General features: G+C 41.7%; 2 protein-coding genes across 4 annotated transcripts; one reads left to right on the top strand and one right to left on the bottom strand.

Moving 5' to 3' along the window:
- Positions 1-273: 273 nt before the first annotated feature.
- On the bottom strand, positions 274-3047 carry LOC104450570 (hypothetical protein). Of its 3 annotated transcripts, none has more exons than XM_010065174.3 (5): positions 2609-3047; positions 2118-2220; positions 1893-1992; positions 1709-1797; positions 274-724 (listed from the first exon to the last, which is right to left on the bottom strand). In XM_010065174.3, the coding sequence occupies exons 1-5, from the start codon at positions 2814-2816 to the stop codon at positions 460-462; spliced, it is 765 nt and encodes a 254-aa protein (XP_010063476.2). In that variant the 5' UTR covers positions 2817-3047; the 3' UTR covers positions 274-459. The 3 variants fall into 3 exon arrangements, with proteins under 3 accessions (XP_010063476.2, XP_018730923.2, XP_039172100.1); XM_018875378.2 differs by having other exon boundaries at positions 617-775; XM_039316166.1 differs by lacking the exon at positions 274-724 and adding an exon at positions 784-1284.
- Positions 3048-4860: 1813 nt separating this feature from the next.
- On the top strand, positions 4861-16730 carry LOC104450569 (pre-mRNA-processing-splicing factor 8A). The gene is made up of 25 exons (XM_010065173.3): positions 4861-5326; positions 5937-6060; positions 6158-6250; positions 6489-6879; positions 7556-8042; positions 8142-8932; positions 9063-9148; positions 9301-9483; positions 9597-9911; positions 9995-10299; positions 10382-10836; positions 10934-11060; positions 11171-11412; positions 11515-11638; positions 11719-11908; positions 12006-12113; positions 12248-12501; positions 12691-13414; positions 13513-13767; positions 13875-14348; positions 14820-14981; positions 15069-15266; positions 15518-15796; positions 15886-16128; positions 16325-16730. The coding sequence occupies exons 1-25, from the start codon at positions 5073-5075 to the stop codon at positions 16514-16516; spliced, it is 7056 nt and encodes a 2351-aa protein (XP_010063475.2). The 5' UTR covers positions 4861-5072; the 3' UTR covers positions 16517-16730.
- Positions 16731-16920: the final 190 nt, after the last annotated feature.

Below are 16920 nucleotides of genomic sequence, written 5' to 3'. Positions count from 1 at the left end.
TTCAAGAACCTCAAGCTTGAAGAACTATCGTATCCGTAAAACTCGGAGTGTAGGCCAGACATCTACAGCATCATGTTAGATATCAAGGATGAAGTAGCACGGGTGTGGCCAGATGTCAAAGGGCTGAGCATGGAAGCTCGAAAGAAGACTTGTAATCCTAGAAGATGGTTTCAAGCAGTGGTGTCGATGGAATTCTATAAAAAGTTACGGAGATCGACTTCCCTCAAGAGAAAACAGACTCCCGTTCTTTGTGTAGGGTGCAAGTTCAGCCAATACTAGAAATTAAATACTTCAATTCCTGTCAACTGGTTCACGCTACAAACACCAATCACAGGGTTGAGTCAGAGAATCTGAAAGGTTCTTGAAGCAAAAATGTGCACTCAAGAACACACTGCTACAGGTTTTCTCCCAATTTAGGTAACTCTTCTATCTCAGGCCTATCACTACAGCTGACTAGAGTCACAATCGTATCATTCCAGGTCCACCTCCTAGACAACGCATGGCGAATCTGGCAGCGCGCCTAGGTGCTTCCGAGCCCTTCCTTTTGACCCTCCATAATTTGGAGTATGAAAGCCATCCTCTTAAGAAGTGGGCCAACCTGAATTCTGGCATTGGAATCTCGTGGTCTTCATGATTGTTGTAGTTAATGTAATCCCAATCATCAGCATCATCCTCACTGTTTGCTGCTTCTGCCTCTTTACAATCATTCGAATATGGAGGCAACCTTTCATAGAAGAGCAAAGATAAATCTCTCAGTTCCTTTTCTCTTCAGATACTGCAAAATATATTTGCTTGATCAAAAGAAAAGACAGTGCCAAGTAGAAACAGGTAAAAGAAGTTATATCTACCCAACTAATGGAGACTACCAATTTTTACCCAAAAAATAGATATAACTAAGTCAAGGCTCCTACTGTGCGAGGTAATGTTTTCTCTCTTCAACTTTCATTTGGCGATCTAGGCAGGCTAGATGAAACGATTCCGGGACTTTCTTGTTGACCTTCTGTTTTTTTATTGCTCAGCATACCTATGTGACAGTTGTCTTGGCTTCTTACTTTTATTGTCTTCTTACAGTTGACCATACGACTGGACCTAATCTCAAGTCAACTTAGCGCGCAAACTCACTCATTTCAGTCCTTTTTGTCAAATACTGAGTAGAGCAACATACTCTCAACCATTCCGTAAGGGCTGCCAAAAAATCAGTATAGCCATGGCGACATGTATTGTTGATTTCATCCTTTAATTCAACAATCCATACCATGATATCTGGAGGCACTTCATTCTTTCCTGCAAATTCATGACAAATACTCGGCATTTTAGGTCAAAATATCTCTCATTTTCTGCCTCCTACATCATAATCAGACTCAGCAAATATCGAAACTGTTCAGTTCAATCCTTTCTCCATTACAAATTTAAAATAGCTTGAGTGACAAACTCTGATTAACTAGGAGAGTGAACCACAGAAATCTGACTCCAAGATGGCTAAGTTGAATAGTTATGATTTGTCTCTACTATTTCTCTCGATGTCTGTAACAGAGGGTGGCTTAACTGAATAGTCATGATTTCATTCGACAATCTCTGTTTGAAGCTATTGAAAGCTTGTTGTGGTGATAACACTGTACGATCCTTTCAGTAGATGCGAAATAACTCTAATGGGTGCATGCCCATTTGGGCTGCTCGACATAAGAGAAACAGAAGGAGAAGCTCTTACATTTGGTGCTGCCTCCAACTGACATTGGGGTTCTTGGGCTGTCTTTCCACTGGTGAATAATCAATGGACAGGTGACGAACAAAGCATAGCTGCAGTTACAGCAGAATTCAGGAAACTCGATATTCTTACAAAGAAGTCACTAACAACAAACCGGTTGAATTTCATCAAAATCATTTGCTCCAACCTGATCACCATCGTTAATTTTGAAACTTTTCAAGTACGCCCTGTCGTTGAGTAGTTTCTCGCCATCGAAAGACAAGCAGAAGTGCCCCCACACATGGGACCTGATGAAACACGGGATAGACAATCAAATAATCATCGATCTGGCGCGGTAAATAGAATCGTCACGCGAGCTTTAGAATGTCGCTACATCGAACTCACTTAAAGAGAAGGGTGCGTGTTATGATACCATGAAATCTTGCCCAGGTTACCATCCATAGGGGATGAACTGAAAACATCTTCTATTGCTTGTTTCAGTGCTGCAACTGTGGCATTTCTCTCGACGTGAACATCTGTACAATCGAAACCTCGACTAAATCAAACGGAAGAAAAAACCAATTGAAACGGAACCCTGTCCAAGGATTACAGATCGGCGACAAACATGACATCCACCGATGCAGAAGCAATAAATTATTCTAGACGAATCACGTGCTTTGTCTGACAAAACAACGGCTCCATCAATCCCAGTAACGAAATACGGTCCAGGGCCCAAGTCGGTTGCAAAACAAGAAAAACAAGAAGAAGAAAAGACTCGTCAATCGAAATGCAAGAAAAAGTAAACATTTTTCAAGCCGGAAGGATGAAATTTCGGGAACCCACTAAACATTGGAAAGCTGCCGACGAATCGTTTTTTGCTTTATCGTCTTTAAGCAAACAAAAGAGGAGAAGAGGGCTGCTCACCGAAGACGGAGCCGTCGAGCTTGAGAATGGAGAGCTCGAGCAAATGCCGAGGCAACCTGCGGTACGTATAGCTGCGCACGCACCCCACCGCGTCCCTCCCTCCTCCTTCGTCCTCGTCGTCATCGGGGAACTCTCCGTCGATCTTCCGGGGACCCAGGCAGCTCAAGGAACTGCTACCGGTCTCCTCACAGCCGACGCCGCTTCGCATAATAAAACGGACGCCCTCCGGCAACACAAGCAATGCGGTCCGCCGAAGAAACCCGAGAAAAGAGAAGATGGGAGATCTTTCGTTCGGGACCGAGGTCTGATATTTTTACGGCTAGATTCAAAGAATCCGAGAGTGGTCTTGATCGGAAAAGTGACGGAATTTTTCTGCCTTTCGCCTGGGGGGAGAAGGCGAGCGGAATGGAATGGGGGGCGTGGCTTGGAAAGCGGAGGGGACCGTTGCGTTTGACTGCTTTGCTTTTCTTCTGGGGCGCAAAAAATCTGGAGAAAATATTGGGCGCTCTCTCTCTCTCGTGTGCCAGCGTGGCAAATAAAACGGTCTCGTGTGGGCCCCAGGGCAGGGCATGACACGTCTGTCTGTCTGTCTTGGGGTTGACCCCGTTTGGTTCTTTTGGTGAGTTGTGGTCTACGGTCTACGGTCGTGTGGTCAATTCAAAGTCCCGCGAGCGTAACGGCACGATTGGCCTCGTGTGGGCTGGGTTTTTGTCTTTTTTTAAGTTGAATTTAATGGGATGGAAATATTCCAGCATGTATTTTTTTGGCATGATTTTCGACTTTTCCAGTTAAGAACTCTCCAAAAGGTTATGAAAAATAGGGTGCCTCCGGACACTATTTTATGTGTTTTTTTTTTTTTTTTTTAATAAAATCTTAGAAAACTTGATATTAAATAACGTCGCAAGTTTTGACTTGGTGAGTACTGATTGTGATTCATTAGATATAGACTTAATTTGATTTGTCCTCTAACTTTTTTTAGTGGGCTCAATTTTGACCTAGGAACCTCGCAACATGAATTATTTCCTCAAAGTATGTATCGTTCTGAAAACACCGTTTGTCGGGTAAACAAAACATGCAAAAATGTAAAACAACCATCTCATGCAAAGCACCCCTTAAATAATTGATTTGAAAGTTAAAATTCAACGAGGTACAATTCATAAATCTCTCTAAAAACGATGTCTTAATGTTTTGCATTCCTCGCCTAGACTACCTTGAACTCGAGCCTCTCAAATAAAGTTGTTGAATTCCATACCGTCTTATTAACAAATCTAATAAATTAAAAGTCTTAAATCGAAGAAGAAACCGAAAAATGAAGCAACCAAATGTGAAAGTGTCGATCGTTGGGATTGAGAGTACATTTGGTTTAGCTTTTCCAATAATATCTTGATACCCAACGGAAAAGGAAGCAACCAAACGTGGAAGTGTTGATCATTGAGATTGAGAATGTGTTTGGTTCAACTTTTCAAATGGATTTTCAATTTCCAAGGCTCATTGGAGAAATTTTAGAGTGTTTGGTAATTATTTTAAAATAACTTTTGGTCAAATGCCAATATTAGAAATGATGAAATGATGTTACTTCCACCTAGCTTTCGGAAGTAGCATTTGTAGAATGCTGAAATTAGAATTAAACTATCTTTTTCCTCCAAAAAAATACTCTCACTAATTTCATAATTTTTTGATTTTACCACTCCTCTTAACCGTTCATCTTCTTTGCACAATGGCAGCTACATGAGGCTAGATCTGGCTGGTGAAGGGCTGGCAAGGCCAAATTTGGCTAACGAAGGGTGGGCAAAGGATTGGCAAGGTCATGTGACCCGAGTGACCATTGCCAAGGTCGTGAGACCAGCCCTTGGCTGGCTCGCTCTGGAGGTCACTCGAGGTTGGACTAGCTTAGCCGATAGCTGCGGGTGTCAGATTTCAGTCGCCGGCTGCCGTAGCCTTTTGCCGGCTTCGGGCGTGGGTCCTTTTTAAATTGAAAAAAAATACAACTCCAGTCTCCCCGACACGTATTTGCATTAAATGTGGACGACAATTCTTAGACGGGCTCGGTACGAACCGTGATCCGTATCAAATAGATTGGCCCGTAACAAATGGGCCGTCGGCAAGCAAGAGCTCGAAAGGGGAGGATCCGGCCCACGACCCGTTCACGCCCAAAGGCGGTCCTCCTCGCCCGCAAACCGCCTCCATCTTCCGGAGCCGGACCCGATATAACTTAAGCACACTGGCTAGCTCCCTCTCCGACCGGAAGATTTCGCAGATCCCACTTCTCTCTCATTTAGAGAGAGAGAGAGAGAGAGAGAGAGAGAGCAACGCTCCACTCGACAGAGCCTACAGAGTCCTCGAGCCATCTCGAGCCGCCATTCCTCCCTCGAGCTCGGCTCGCGTCCGCGGCTCCGTCTGGAAGAGAATCGCGCGCGCGCGCTCGAGGTGCCGCCGGGAGGGGCTTTTCTAGGGTTTTGGAGCCATGTGGAACGGCGCCGGCAACGGCCAGATTGCGCCGCCGGGGACCAGCGGGCCCTCCGCGATCCCGCCGCCGCCCGCGCCCCAGCCCTCGTACACCGTCCTGCCCTCGCCCGCCGAGGCCGAGGCCAGGCTCGAGGAGAAGGCGCGGAAATGGATGCAGCTCAACTCGAAGCGGTACGGGGACAAGAGGAAGTTCGGGTTCGTGGAGACGCAGAAGGAGGACATGCCTCCCGAGCACGTCAGGAAGATTATTCGGTGAGCTCTCTTCCGGGATTTTTTTCGCTCGATAATTTCTTTGTTGAAATTCTGTTGTTATAAGCCATGTATTCTATTGACGATTTGCTCTTGAAAGTTACTATTTTGGCTGGTTTTGCGGTCACTTATTAGTTCTCTGGCATTGATGGTGGGTATGCGATTTTCGGGGGTTTCTGTGGATGATGTTTTCTGAGTTGTAGGGGTTGAATTTATTGTACTTTTGCATAAGGGTTAGCGGAAGGGCTCGTCTCCCTGTCCTTCTCTGCCGCTTTCATCTCGTTATTTGCAATAAGGATAATTATGCTTCCTGATGCTTACTTGTGATATATGTCATTTCTAAGACGGCCTTCAACTGGAGATAATTTTGAGTTTCGCTAGAAGACCATACGATGGAAAAGCTTAATAGTACTATTATAACCTTAGGTTTTGACCCGCTGGTTTTATATTATAGTGATAACTGTTCCGGTTAGAGTCATGTTCCGTTTAAGAATATCTCTGGGGAGCTTTTCTCATGTTGAATCAAGATATTGGCCTAAAATTGGGCTCCGGCTTTTGTTTCCAGTAATCTTATTGAAAAGCATATTGCTAAGAAGCTTTTTGCATTTGGCAGGGACCATGGGGACATGTCCTCTAAAAAATATCGCCATGATAAACGTGTATATCTCGGAGCTTTGAAGTTTGTTCCTCATGCGGTTTATAAGCTCCTAGAGAACATGCCCATGCCTTGGGAGCAGGTAGTTATTTCTCCTCACTGCCTAAAAATAGTTCATCGAAGTTTGAGTCTTCATGGTTCCTGGGTCGATTTAAATTTCACTTTTTGTGTTGGTGCAGGTTCGCGACGTGAAGGTTTTATACCATATCACCGGGGCAATAACATTTGTCAATGAAATACCTTGGGTTGTTGAGCCCATCTATTTAGCTCAGGTATGTTTTCATTTTATTATGTTCTTCTAATATTTTCCAGATTCTTCTTTTGCATTAGATGGTAGAGTTTTCAACTGTTTGTTTATCTTGTATCTTGTATACATTACTTTTTCCAGGTGATGCTTTACATTTGGGGGAACATGACCACTTTTTCTTTTTTGGGTTAAATGATCACTTCTTATTGTTTAAAATCTCTGGCATATAATTTTCTTACACATATTTTGGACTAATTTTTCAGTGGGGTACGATGTGGATCATGATGCGAAGGGAAAAAAGGGATAGAAGGCATTTCAAGAGAATGCGGTTTCCACCTTTTGATGATGAGGAACCTCCTTTGGATTATGCTGATAATCTATTGGATGTCGATCCTCTGGAACCGATTCAGTTAGAGTTAGACGACGAAGAAGATTCGGCTGTATGTACTTGGTTTTATGACCATAAGCCTCTTGTGAAAACAAAGCTTATAAATGGTCCGAGTTATCGGAAGTGGCATCTTTCTCTGCCAATTATGGCCACCCTCCATCGGCTAGCAGGGCAGCTTCTTTCTGATTTGATCGACCGCAACTACTTTTATCTGTTTGATATGGAATCCTTTTTCACTGCTAAAGCACTGAACATGTGCATACCAGGTATGCTTCTCGCGCTGAGATTGAGGATTTCTGTCTTTGCAACTTTTTATTTCTCTTCAGAACAGTGTTCTCTTCAAGTGCTATAGACAGTAAGGTAGAAATTAATTATGGATCTTACGTTGCTGTTTCTTAATGAATTAACGCAATTGACTATACCTTTTGGAAGTTGGAGGTGGCATGGGGTTGAAACATGGCGTTTGAACTTCTAGTTGCTTTAGTTATACTTGGATTGTTGTGCTCAAAGTTCATGAAAAGGTGCCATGAGATGTATTTTGATAAATATTATCAATAAGAGATGCTCTATGGGGCCAATTGAGATTGTCTCTGGGGAGGTCCATTTTCACTGGGTGAGAGATTAAGTTGCTTTCTTGCTGTGTATGAAACCGTAGCTCATTGTGTGTTTGAAGCTTGGGATTCGGGATATTACTGTTTTTTTTTTCTCTCAGATTTCTTTCGCTATGGCTTTGATCTCTGTTATGAAATTTGATGACTAATAGAAGTAGTGAGATTATCAGTCATGCCTGAATAAATGTTTGTTCAATGTCTCAAGTTGTAGCCACTTTTCGCTCTTTGATGCTTTATGTTCTGCTCTGTGCATGCATTACTCCCTTGAGTAATTACATGATACGTTACATGTTAATATTAAAGTGAAGTTTTGACGGTTTTCATCTTGCAGGAGGTCCTAAGTTTGAGCCGTTGTACCGGGATATGGAAAAGGGAGATGAGGATTGGAATGAGTTCAATGACATTAACAAACTCATTATTCGATCTCCTCTTAGGACAGAATACAGGATTGCATTTCCACATCTTTACAACAATAGGCCTCGGAAAGTAAAGCTTTGTATATACCATACTCCCATGGTCATGTATATAAAGACGGAGGATCCCGATTTACCAGCCTTTTATTATGATCCTTTGATTCATCCTATTACCAGCATTAACAAGGAGCGGCGTGAGAAAAAGGCATATGATGATGAGGATGAGGATGATTTCTCCTTGCCAGAAGGCGTTGAACCTTTGCTGAGTGATACCCAGCTTTATACCGACACCACAGCTGCAGGAATCTCATTGTTATTTGCCCCACGTCCTTTCAACACAAGATCAGGGCGCATGCGGCGGGCTGAAGATATACCCCTTGTGTCAGAGTGGTACAAGGAGCACTGGTAATGTTTTCATTGTTTTGGAGAATTCTTTTGATGTTTACTTCTCTTACATTTAGCATGGGAATCTAAATGTTTGATTTTTATTTTTCTTATGCACAGTCCTCCAACATATCCTGTGAAAGTTCGAGTCAGCTATCAAAAATTGTTGAAATGTTTCGTCTTGAATGAGCTACATCATCGACCTCCTAAGGCTCAAAAGAAGAAGCATTTGTTCCGGTCTCTTCAGGCAACCAAGTTTTTCCAGACTACTGAGCTGGATTGGGCGGAGGCGGGCCTGCAAGTTTGTAAACAGGGCTACAATATGTTGAATCTATTGATACACAGGAAGAATTTGAACTATCTTCACCTTGACTACAATTTCAATCTTAAGCCAGTGAAGACTCTCACGACAAAAGAAAGGAAGAAATCACGATTTGGTAATGCATTTCATCTCTGTCGTGAGATTCTGCGTCTTACCAAGCTTGTGGTTGATGCCAATGTCCAGTTCAGACTAGGGAATGTGGACGCATTCCAATTGGCTGATGGTTTACAGTATACATTTTCGCACGTTGGACAGTTGACTGGCATGTACCGATATAAGTACCGACTGATGAGGCAGATTAGGATGTGTAAAGACCTGAAGCACTTAATTTACTATCGCTTCAATACGGGGCCCGTGGGGAAGGGACCTGGTTGTGGTTTCTGGGCGCCAATGTGGAGGGTGTGGCTGTTCTTTCTGCGTGGTATAGTACCTTTGCTTGAAAGGTGGTTAGGGAACTTATTGGCGCGTCAATTTGAAGGACGCCATTCAAAAGGGGTTGCTAAGACCGTAACGAAGCAACGGGTGGAAAGTCATTTTGATCTGGAGCTTCGAGCTGCTGTTATGCATGATGTTCTTGATGCCATGCCAGGTAATGACATGATCATTCACCAGTTATTGTACTTTAGGTATCTGTGTCCACTCTGTTTGAGTTGTTTCATGGCTGGATTATCTTCCTTTCAGTGCGTCTAACATGCAAATCTTATTTTGTTGTATTGCAGAGGGCATTAAGCAGAATAAAGCAAGGACCATCTTGCAGCATCTTAGTGAAGCATGGCGCTGTTGGAAAGCCAATATTCCTTGGAAGGTACTGTATGTGGGAAACTGTTATTTTTTCTTTTTTAAGATTGAAATTATATTGAAAAGAAGCAGTGTGCTATTCTCTTTTTTCTTTTTCTGCATAAATTGGCATGCCTTGCTTTATCTTATGCTTTCATGCCTCATCTTGATCATCCACAGGTTCCCGGTCTTCCAGTTCCCATTGAGAACATGATTCTTCGTTATGTTAAATCGAAAGCTGATTGGTGGACAAATGTTGCGCATTATAATCGTGAACGTATAAGAAGAGGTGCGACAGTTGATAAGACTGTGTGTCGGAAAAATCTTGGAAGATTGACTCGCCTCTGGTTGAAGGCTGAGCAGGTATGTTTTTGTGTTGTAGTTTGTGTTGATGGTTACTTGGTGTAACTTCCATTGTTTGTGGTTGCACTTGTCTGCTTGCGAATCAATCATGTGATCTATTTTCGCTACTGCAGGAACGACAGCATAATTATCTGAAAGATGGGCCATACGTCACACCAGAAGAAGCTGTGGCAATTTATACCACGACTGTGCACTGGTTGGAATCAAGAAAGTTCTCTCCCATTCCTTTCCCTCCGTTGTCATACAAACATGATACGAAGCTGCTTATTTTGGCTCTAGAGAGATTAAAGGAATCTTACAGTGTTGCCGTGAGATTGAATCAGTTGCAAAGGGAGGAGTTGGGTCTCATTGAACAAGCATATGATAATCCTCATGAAGCTTTGTCACGAATAAAGCGTCACTTGCTTACACAGCGTGCCTTTAAAGAGGTAAGTTCTTCATGATGTCATAGGCCGGCTTGATCATGTTATTCACCATTTTGCTTGGATTTGACTGAAATTTTCTTTTGCAGGTGGGCATAGAGTTTATGGACCTGTATAGCTATTTGATTCCTGTATATGAGATTGAGCCTCTTGAGAAGATCACTGATGCTTATCTTGACCAGTATCTGTGGTATGAAGGTGATAAACGTCATCTGTTTCCTAACTGGATTAAGCCTGCAGATTCAGAACCACCTCCGCTCTTAGTTTATAAGTGGTGTCAGGGTATAAATAACTTACAGAGCGTATGGGATACAAGCGAGGGGCAGTGTGTAGTCATGCTTCAAACCAAGTTCGAGAAGTTCTTTGAAAAGATCGACTTGACCATGTTAAATAGGTAATCTTCTGCAGTCTTTCGTCTGTGATGTCATTTGGACCCCCTGTTCTTTAACTAATGTGGCTTTTGTGCAATGTTGCAGGCTTCTTCGCTTAGTTCTTGATCACAACATTGCTGATTATGTAACTGCGAAAAACAACGTTGTCCTTTCTTACAAGGATATGAGCCATACAAACTCTTATGGTCTTATTAGGGGACTTCAGTTTGCTTCTTTTGTTGTCCAGTATTATGGACTCGTGTTGGATCTACTGCTTCTGGGATTGACTCGAGCCAGTGAGATTGCTGGTCCACCACAGATGCCAAATGAGTTCATTACGTATTGGGACACAAAAGTTGAGACCAGACATCCCATTCGGTTGTATTCTCGTTACATAGACAAAGTTCATATCCTGTTTAGATTCACTCACGAGGAGGCCCGTGACCTTATCCAGCGGTACCTTACTGAACATCCTGACCCCAATAATGAAAACATGGTCGGATACAATAACAAGAAATGCTGGCCCAGAGATGCAAGGATGAGGCTTATGAAACATGATGGTAATGAATTCATCTACAATTTACAAATCCATCTGTTTGTGTTCTGTGTAGATGTCAAAATTACTTAAGACTGTCTTTGAACTGTTCTTTTTTCCAGTTAATCTTGGGAGAAGTGTTTTCTGGGACATGAAGAATCGTCTTCCTAGAAGTATTACAACCTTAGAGTGGGAGAACAGTTTTGTTTCTGTTTATAGCAAGGACAATCCAAACTTGCTATTCAGCATGTAAGTATTTCTAAAATTTTCCTGGACTGCCTTTGTCTTCAGATTGAATTAGAGTAGTTTCCTACTTGTTTCCAACTAACAAATACAATGCATTTCTTTGTGATGCTTAGGTGTGGGTTCGAAGTCCGCATACTACCGAAGATAAGAATGACGCAGGAAGCGTTTAGCAATACCAGGGATGGTGTTTGGAATTTGCAAAATGAGCAGACCAAAGAACGGACAGCAGTTGCATTTTTGCGGGTTGACGATGAACACATGAAAGTTTTTGAGAATCGTGTGAGGCAAATTCTGATGTCCTCTGGGTCGACGACATTCACCAAGATTGTTAATAAATGGAATACTGCCCTCATAGGTGCTTTTTGTTGTTTGATACCTTATCTTCATTTTCAGTAATCAATTATTATTAATGGGAATGTTAATATGTTCTGCTTTGCGAACTTTATGCATCATGCAGGACTCATGACATACTTCCGTGAAGCGACTGTGCATACACAAGAGCTTTTGGATTTGTTGGTCAAATGTGAGAACAAGATCCAAACACGTATCAAGATTGGATTGAATTCTAAAATGCCTAGCAGGTAATTGTTTTATCATCTGACAAGTAAGTAAAAAATTTGCACTTTGCCAATTAGACGTTTAATTCTCCACTTTCGTTCAGGTTTCCTCCCGTCATTTTTTACACCCCGAAGGAAATTGGAGGTCTTGGTATGCTGTCAATGGGTCATATATTGATTCCACAAAGCGATCTTCGATACAGCAAGCAAACGGATGTTGGTGTAACCCATTTTAGAAGTGGAATGAGTCACGAGGAGGATCAATTGATACCGAATCTTTATCGCTACATACAGGTAAAGCATGATTTAGCCCTCTGTAATTAGTTTTAGTTGGATGAGGTCGTATGTGAGGCATTTTCTAATTCTTGTGGCGACGCTAAATTTTTCACAGCCATGGGAAAGTGAGTTCATTGATTCACAGCGAGTGTGGGCTGAATATGCCTTGAAGAGGCAAGAGGCACAGGCACAAAACAGGCGTTTAACGTTGGAGGATTTGGAGGTGAGCATTAGAATTTGTTGCTCCCTATATGTGTATCTTTTTTGTTTATAGTCTAAGTTCAGTAGGTGAATTGAACTTCTGATTCATATTTTTGATTGTTATGCTTATACAAATTTCCTGCCCTTTTCTTTTAGGATTCATGGGACAGGGGGATACCTCGTATAAATACACTGTTTCAGAAGGATAGGCATACGCTTGCGTATGACAAGGGATGGAGGGTACGGACTGATTTCAAGCAGTACCAGGTCTTGAAACAAAACCCTTTTTGGTGGACACACCAAAGGCACGATGGTAAACTTTGGAACTTGAATAACTATCGGACTGATGTTATCCAAGCTCTTGGAGGTGTTGAAGGGATCCTGGAGCACACCTTATTCAAAGGAACATAGTAAGTTTGGATATTACTGTTCCATTAGCTCACGTCTTTATTCTTTCTCAAGGAGCATAATAGTCCAATGGAAGATTTTGTGTCCTATGACTGAACTTGGGGCTTGCATATATCATTTCCATCTCTGACTAATTGATTTATTGGTGTTGAATTCCTTACTGACTAACTCTTTTATCCTTGAAATTCCAGTTTTCCAACATGGGAGGGTCTCTTTTGGGAAAAGGCATCCGGTTTTGAAGAGTCAATGAAGTACAAAAAGTTGACAAATGCACAGAGATCTGGTCTTAACCAGATTCCAAATCGTAGGTTTACCTTGTGGTGGTCGCCTACAATTAATAGAGCAAATGTTTACGTGGGTTTCCAAGTGCAGTTGGATCTCACTGGGATATTTATGCATGGGAAGATTCCTACTTTGAAGATATCTCTAATCCAGATATTCCGTGCTCATTTGTGGCAAAAGATCCATGAGAGTGTTGTTATGGATCTTTGCCAAGTTCTTGACCAGGAGTTGGATGCATTAGAAATTGAAACTGTCCAGAAGGAAACTATCCACCCGAGGAAGAGTTACAAAATGAATAGTTCTTGTGCTGACATTCTCCTTTTCGCTGCTCATAGATGGCCAATGTCGAAGCCCAGTCTTGTGGCTGAATCTAAGGACGTTTTTGACCAAAAAGCAAGCAATAAGTATTGGATAGATGTACAGCTTCGTTGGGGAGATTATGATTCTCACGATATTGAGCGTTACACAAGAGCCAAATTCATGGATTATACAACGGATAACATGTCTATATATCCATCTCCAACTGGTGTTATGATTGGACTTGATCTTGCTTATAACTTGCATTCTGCATTTGGTAATTGGTTTCCTGGTTCCAAACCACTGCTTGCACAGGCTATGAATAAGATTATGAAGGTAATTTAATGTTACATAGTGCATAAGTTGTGTGGGTTCTGTTTATCTAATTCTATTTGTTAATTGTTCTAAATGATCATTGTATGTATATTGTTCAGTCAAATCCAGCATTGTATGTGCTCCGCGAGCGCATAAGGAAAGGTTTGCAGCTCTATTCTTCAGAGCCTACAGAGCCATACTTGTCATCTCAGAATTATGGAGAGATTTTCAGTAATCAAATAATATGGTTCGTTGATGACACTAATGTTTATCGTGTCACAATTCACAAGACATTCGAGGGAAATCTGACCACAAAGCCTATCAATGGTGCCATTTTCATATTCAATCCAAGGACTGGCCAGCTTTTCCTGAAGGTTTGTCATCTTGGAATATCATTTGAAATAAGTTTTTTTTTTTTTTTAAATCCACGTTGCACGGTGAGAGCTTAGTTTACTTGCTTTAATGTACTTTGATCATACAGGTCATTCATACAAGTGTTTGGGCTGGGCAAAAGCGTCTAGGTCAGCTGGCCAAGTGGAAAACAGCAGAAGAAGTAGCTGCTCTTGTGCGTTCTTTGCCGGTTGAAGAACAACCAAAGCAGATCATCGTCACTCGGAAGGGGATGCTTGATCCTTTGGAGGTTCACTTGTTGGATTTCCCCAATATTGTTATTAAAGGGAGTGAGCTGCAACTACCGTTCCAAGCTTGCTTGAAAATAGAAAAATTTGGTGATCTGATTCTGAAGGCAACAGAGCCTCAAATGGTTCTGTTTAACATATATGATGACTGGCTGAAGAGCATATCATCTTACACTGCATTCTCTCGTCTCATTTTGATTCTCCGTGCTCTTCATGTGAACAATGAGAAGGCTAAAATGTTACTAAAACCTGACAAGACAATTGTCACTGAACCTCATCATATTTGGCCGTCTCTCACAGATGATCAGTGGATGAAGGTAATGTGATTCTTCCACTTTCTTCTACTTGTGAGACTATAATAGAATGATAGCACCCGCTTTGTGATATGGGTTGCAAATTTTGCCAGAAATGATGTTGTTTTTTGTACTAAATGTTAGAATGGTTATGGACAACTACAATTTTTTGGGTTACGGACAATCTTTCCCCTCTTTCTGATAATGGCATGTGTATATGTGAAATCATAATTTTCGGAATATTATGTGCTTGTATTTTTTGAAGTTAAGTTCTAAGTTTTCTTCTTGATATATTGCCTTAAAGTGCTGTTTGATATTGCAATCATTTGGCTGGTTAAAGTAAACAGACCTCCTATATTCTCCTGTTACTATGGTTATATTTAAAAAAAAAATATATGTATACTTTTGTTTTGCTTAGTGCAAATTTAGCTATAACTTATTTCCTCCTGTCTTGAAATGTATAAAGACAGTTCAAGTTTACTTTCTCATGTGCAGGTTGAAGTAGCTTTGAGAGACTTGATTCTCTCGGATTATGCGAAGAAGAACAATGTGAATACTTCAGCTCTTACACAGTCTGAGATTCGTGATATTATACTTGGTGCTGAGATTACCCCTCCATCGCAACAGAGGCAGCAAATTGCAGAAATTGAGAAACAGGTACCGTATGTCTTTAGTTATGGAGAAGTGTTAAAATATTGGTCTGTGTCTCTGGCCTAGTCCGCTGACTTGGTAGTGTATATTCAGGCAAAAGAAGCCAGTCAGCTTACGGCAGTCACAACAAGGACCACCAATGTGCATGGTGATGAACTGATTGTGACCACCACAAGTCCTTATGAACAAGCAGCATTTGGGTCTAAGACTGACTGGCGTGTGAGGGCAATATCGGCGACCAATCTTTATCTTCGAGTGAACCACATCTATGTTAATTCAGAGGACATAAAGGTATGCTCATTGCCCTAATCTTTTTAACATTTGAATGGGTTATTTTTTTGGTAAGCAATCAAAGGGGGAAGCATTACGTACCTTGAGACCTTCTGTTATTGGTGGGCGTGACTACAACTTTGGTTGGTGAAAATTAAAGGAAAAAAATCAATTTGTACTAGTGGTTATTGAATTTTAACTTATAAAGACAGGTAGCAAATTGTCATAGCTTTTGCTATTTACTTATATATACTTTCCACTCGGTAATGCAGGAGACAGGATATACTTATATTATGCCCAAGAACATATTGAAGAAATTTATCTGCATAGCAGATCTGCGAACTCAGATTGCTGGGTACTTGTATGGTATAAGCCCACCCGATAATCCTCAGGTCAAGGAAATTCGCTGTATTGCGATGCCACCTCAATGGGGAACACATCAGCAAGTGAATCTTCCAAGTGCACTCCCTGAGCATGATTTCCTAAATGACTTGGAGCCATTGGGGTGGATGCACACACAACCAAATGAGCTTCCACAGTTATCACCTCAAGTATGATCAAGTGCTCATTTAGTAATGCTGCTCTTGTGAATTGATATAAGGGGTCTTGTAATCTCACTTGTGTGGCTTTACTTTTGTAGGATCTAACTAATCATGCTCGGGTTCTGGAGAACAACAAGCAATGGGATGGCGAGAAGTGCATTATCCTGACATGCAGTTTCACGCCAGGTTCCTGCTCATTGACTGCTTACAAGCTCACCCCTTCAGGTTATGAATGGGGGCGTCTGAATAAAGACACTGGAAGCAATCCCGCCGGATACCTTCCGACTCACTACGAAAAGGTTCAGATGCTCCTGAGCGACAGGTTCCTTGGCTTTTACATGGTAAGAAAGGTCATGAGAATTTTACAAATGCTTATAATTTGCTTATCCTGTTGAGAATTGTCCCATTCGTCACATTGCTCACTGACCTGAATTTATTAACCTTGGAGATCATTAGCAATAATATCACTTCTTTGTTGCATCCTTTTCTGGTAATGACTGAATCACTTGCCTATTTTACTGTTTGCTTTTAACCTAGATGCCGGATAATGGCCCCTGGAACTACAACTTCATGGGGGTGAAGCACACATCAAGCATGAAGTATGGAATGAAACTGGGGACGCCGAGAGAGTACTATCACGAGGACCACAGGCCCACTCACTTCCTGGAGTTCAGCAACATGGAAGAGGGCGACACCGTGGAGGGCGATCGTGAAGACACATTTACTTAGGGCCTTAGTAGAACTTTTGGGTTGTCTTTTGGATGTTGAAAACCACCTTGTTGCACTTTTCCACTCAAATAGATGGTCCTGAAATTTTGCAACAGCAACCTGTTGTAATATTTTATCTCACTCGCTTTTGAGAGTGATGTATGTATGATAGTCAGCAAGAGCTAGTTTTTGTTTTCAAAAATGAGATAACATAGTTTATAACTGCGGTGTCGTTTAGATAAACTCCACAGTTTTGCCTGCGAGGTATTCTGAATCCGATTTCATATGCTCTATCATGGCTACAGTTCCGGGGTTTGAACGATATTCCATGTGCTTTAGCTTGGGAGTTCCATAGGTTAACTCGGTTTTCAATTTGGTCTTTATCTGAACTTATGACGAGGCGCTACACGTGTTGATCAAATAGA

Source organism: Eucalyptus grandis, chromosome 6, assembly GCF_016545825.1.
Source record: "Eucalyptus grandis isolate ANBG69807.140 chromosome 6, ASM1654582v1, whole genome shotgun sequence".
NCBI lineage: Eukaryota > Viridiplantae > Streptophyta > Magnoliopsida > Myrtales > Myrtaceae > Eucalyptus > Eucalyptus grandis.
The sequence above is the reverse complement of the archived record's forward strand: the minus strand, read 5'-3'. Positions and strand labels throughout refer to the sequence as shown.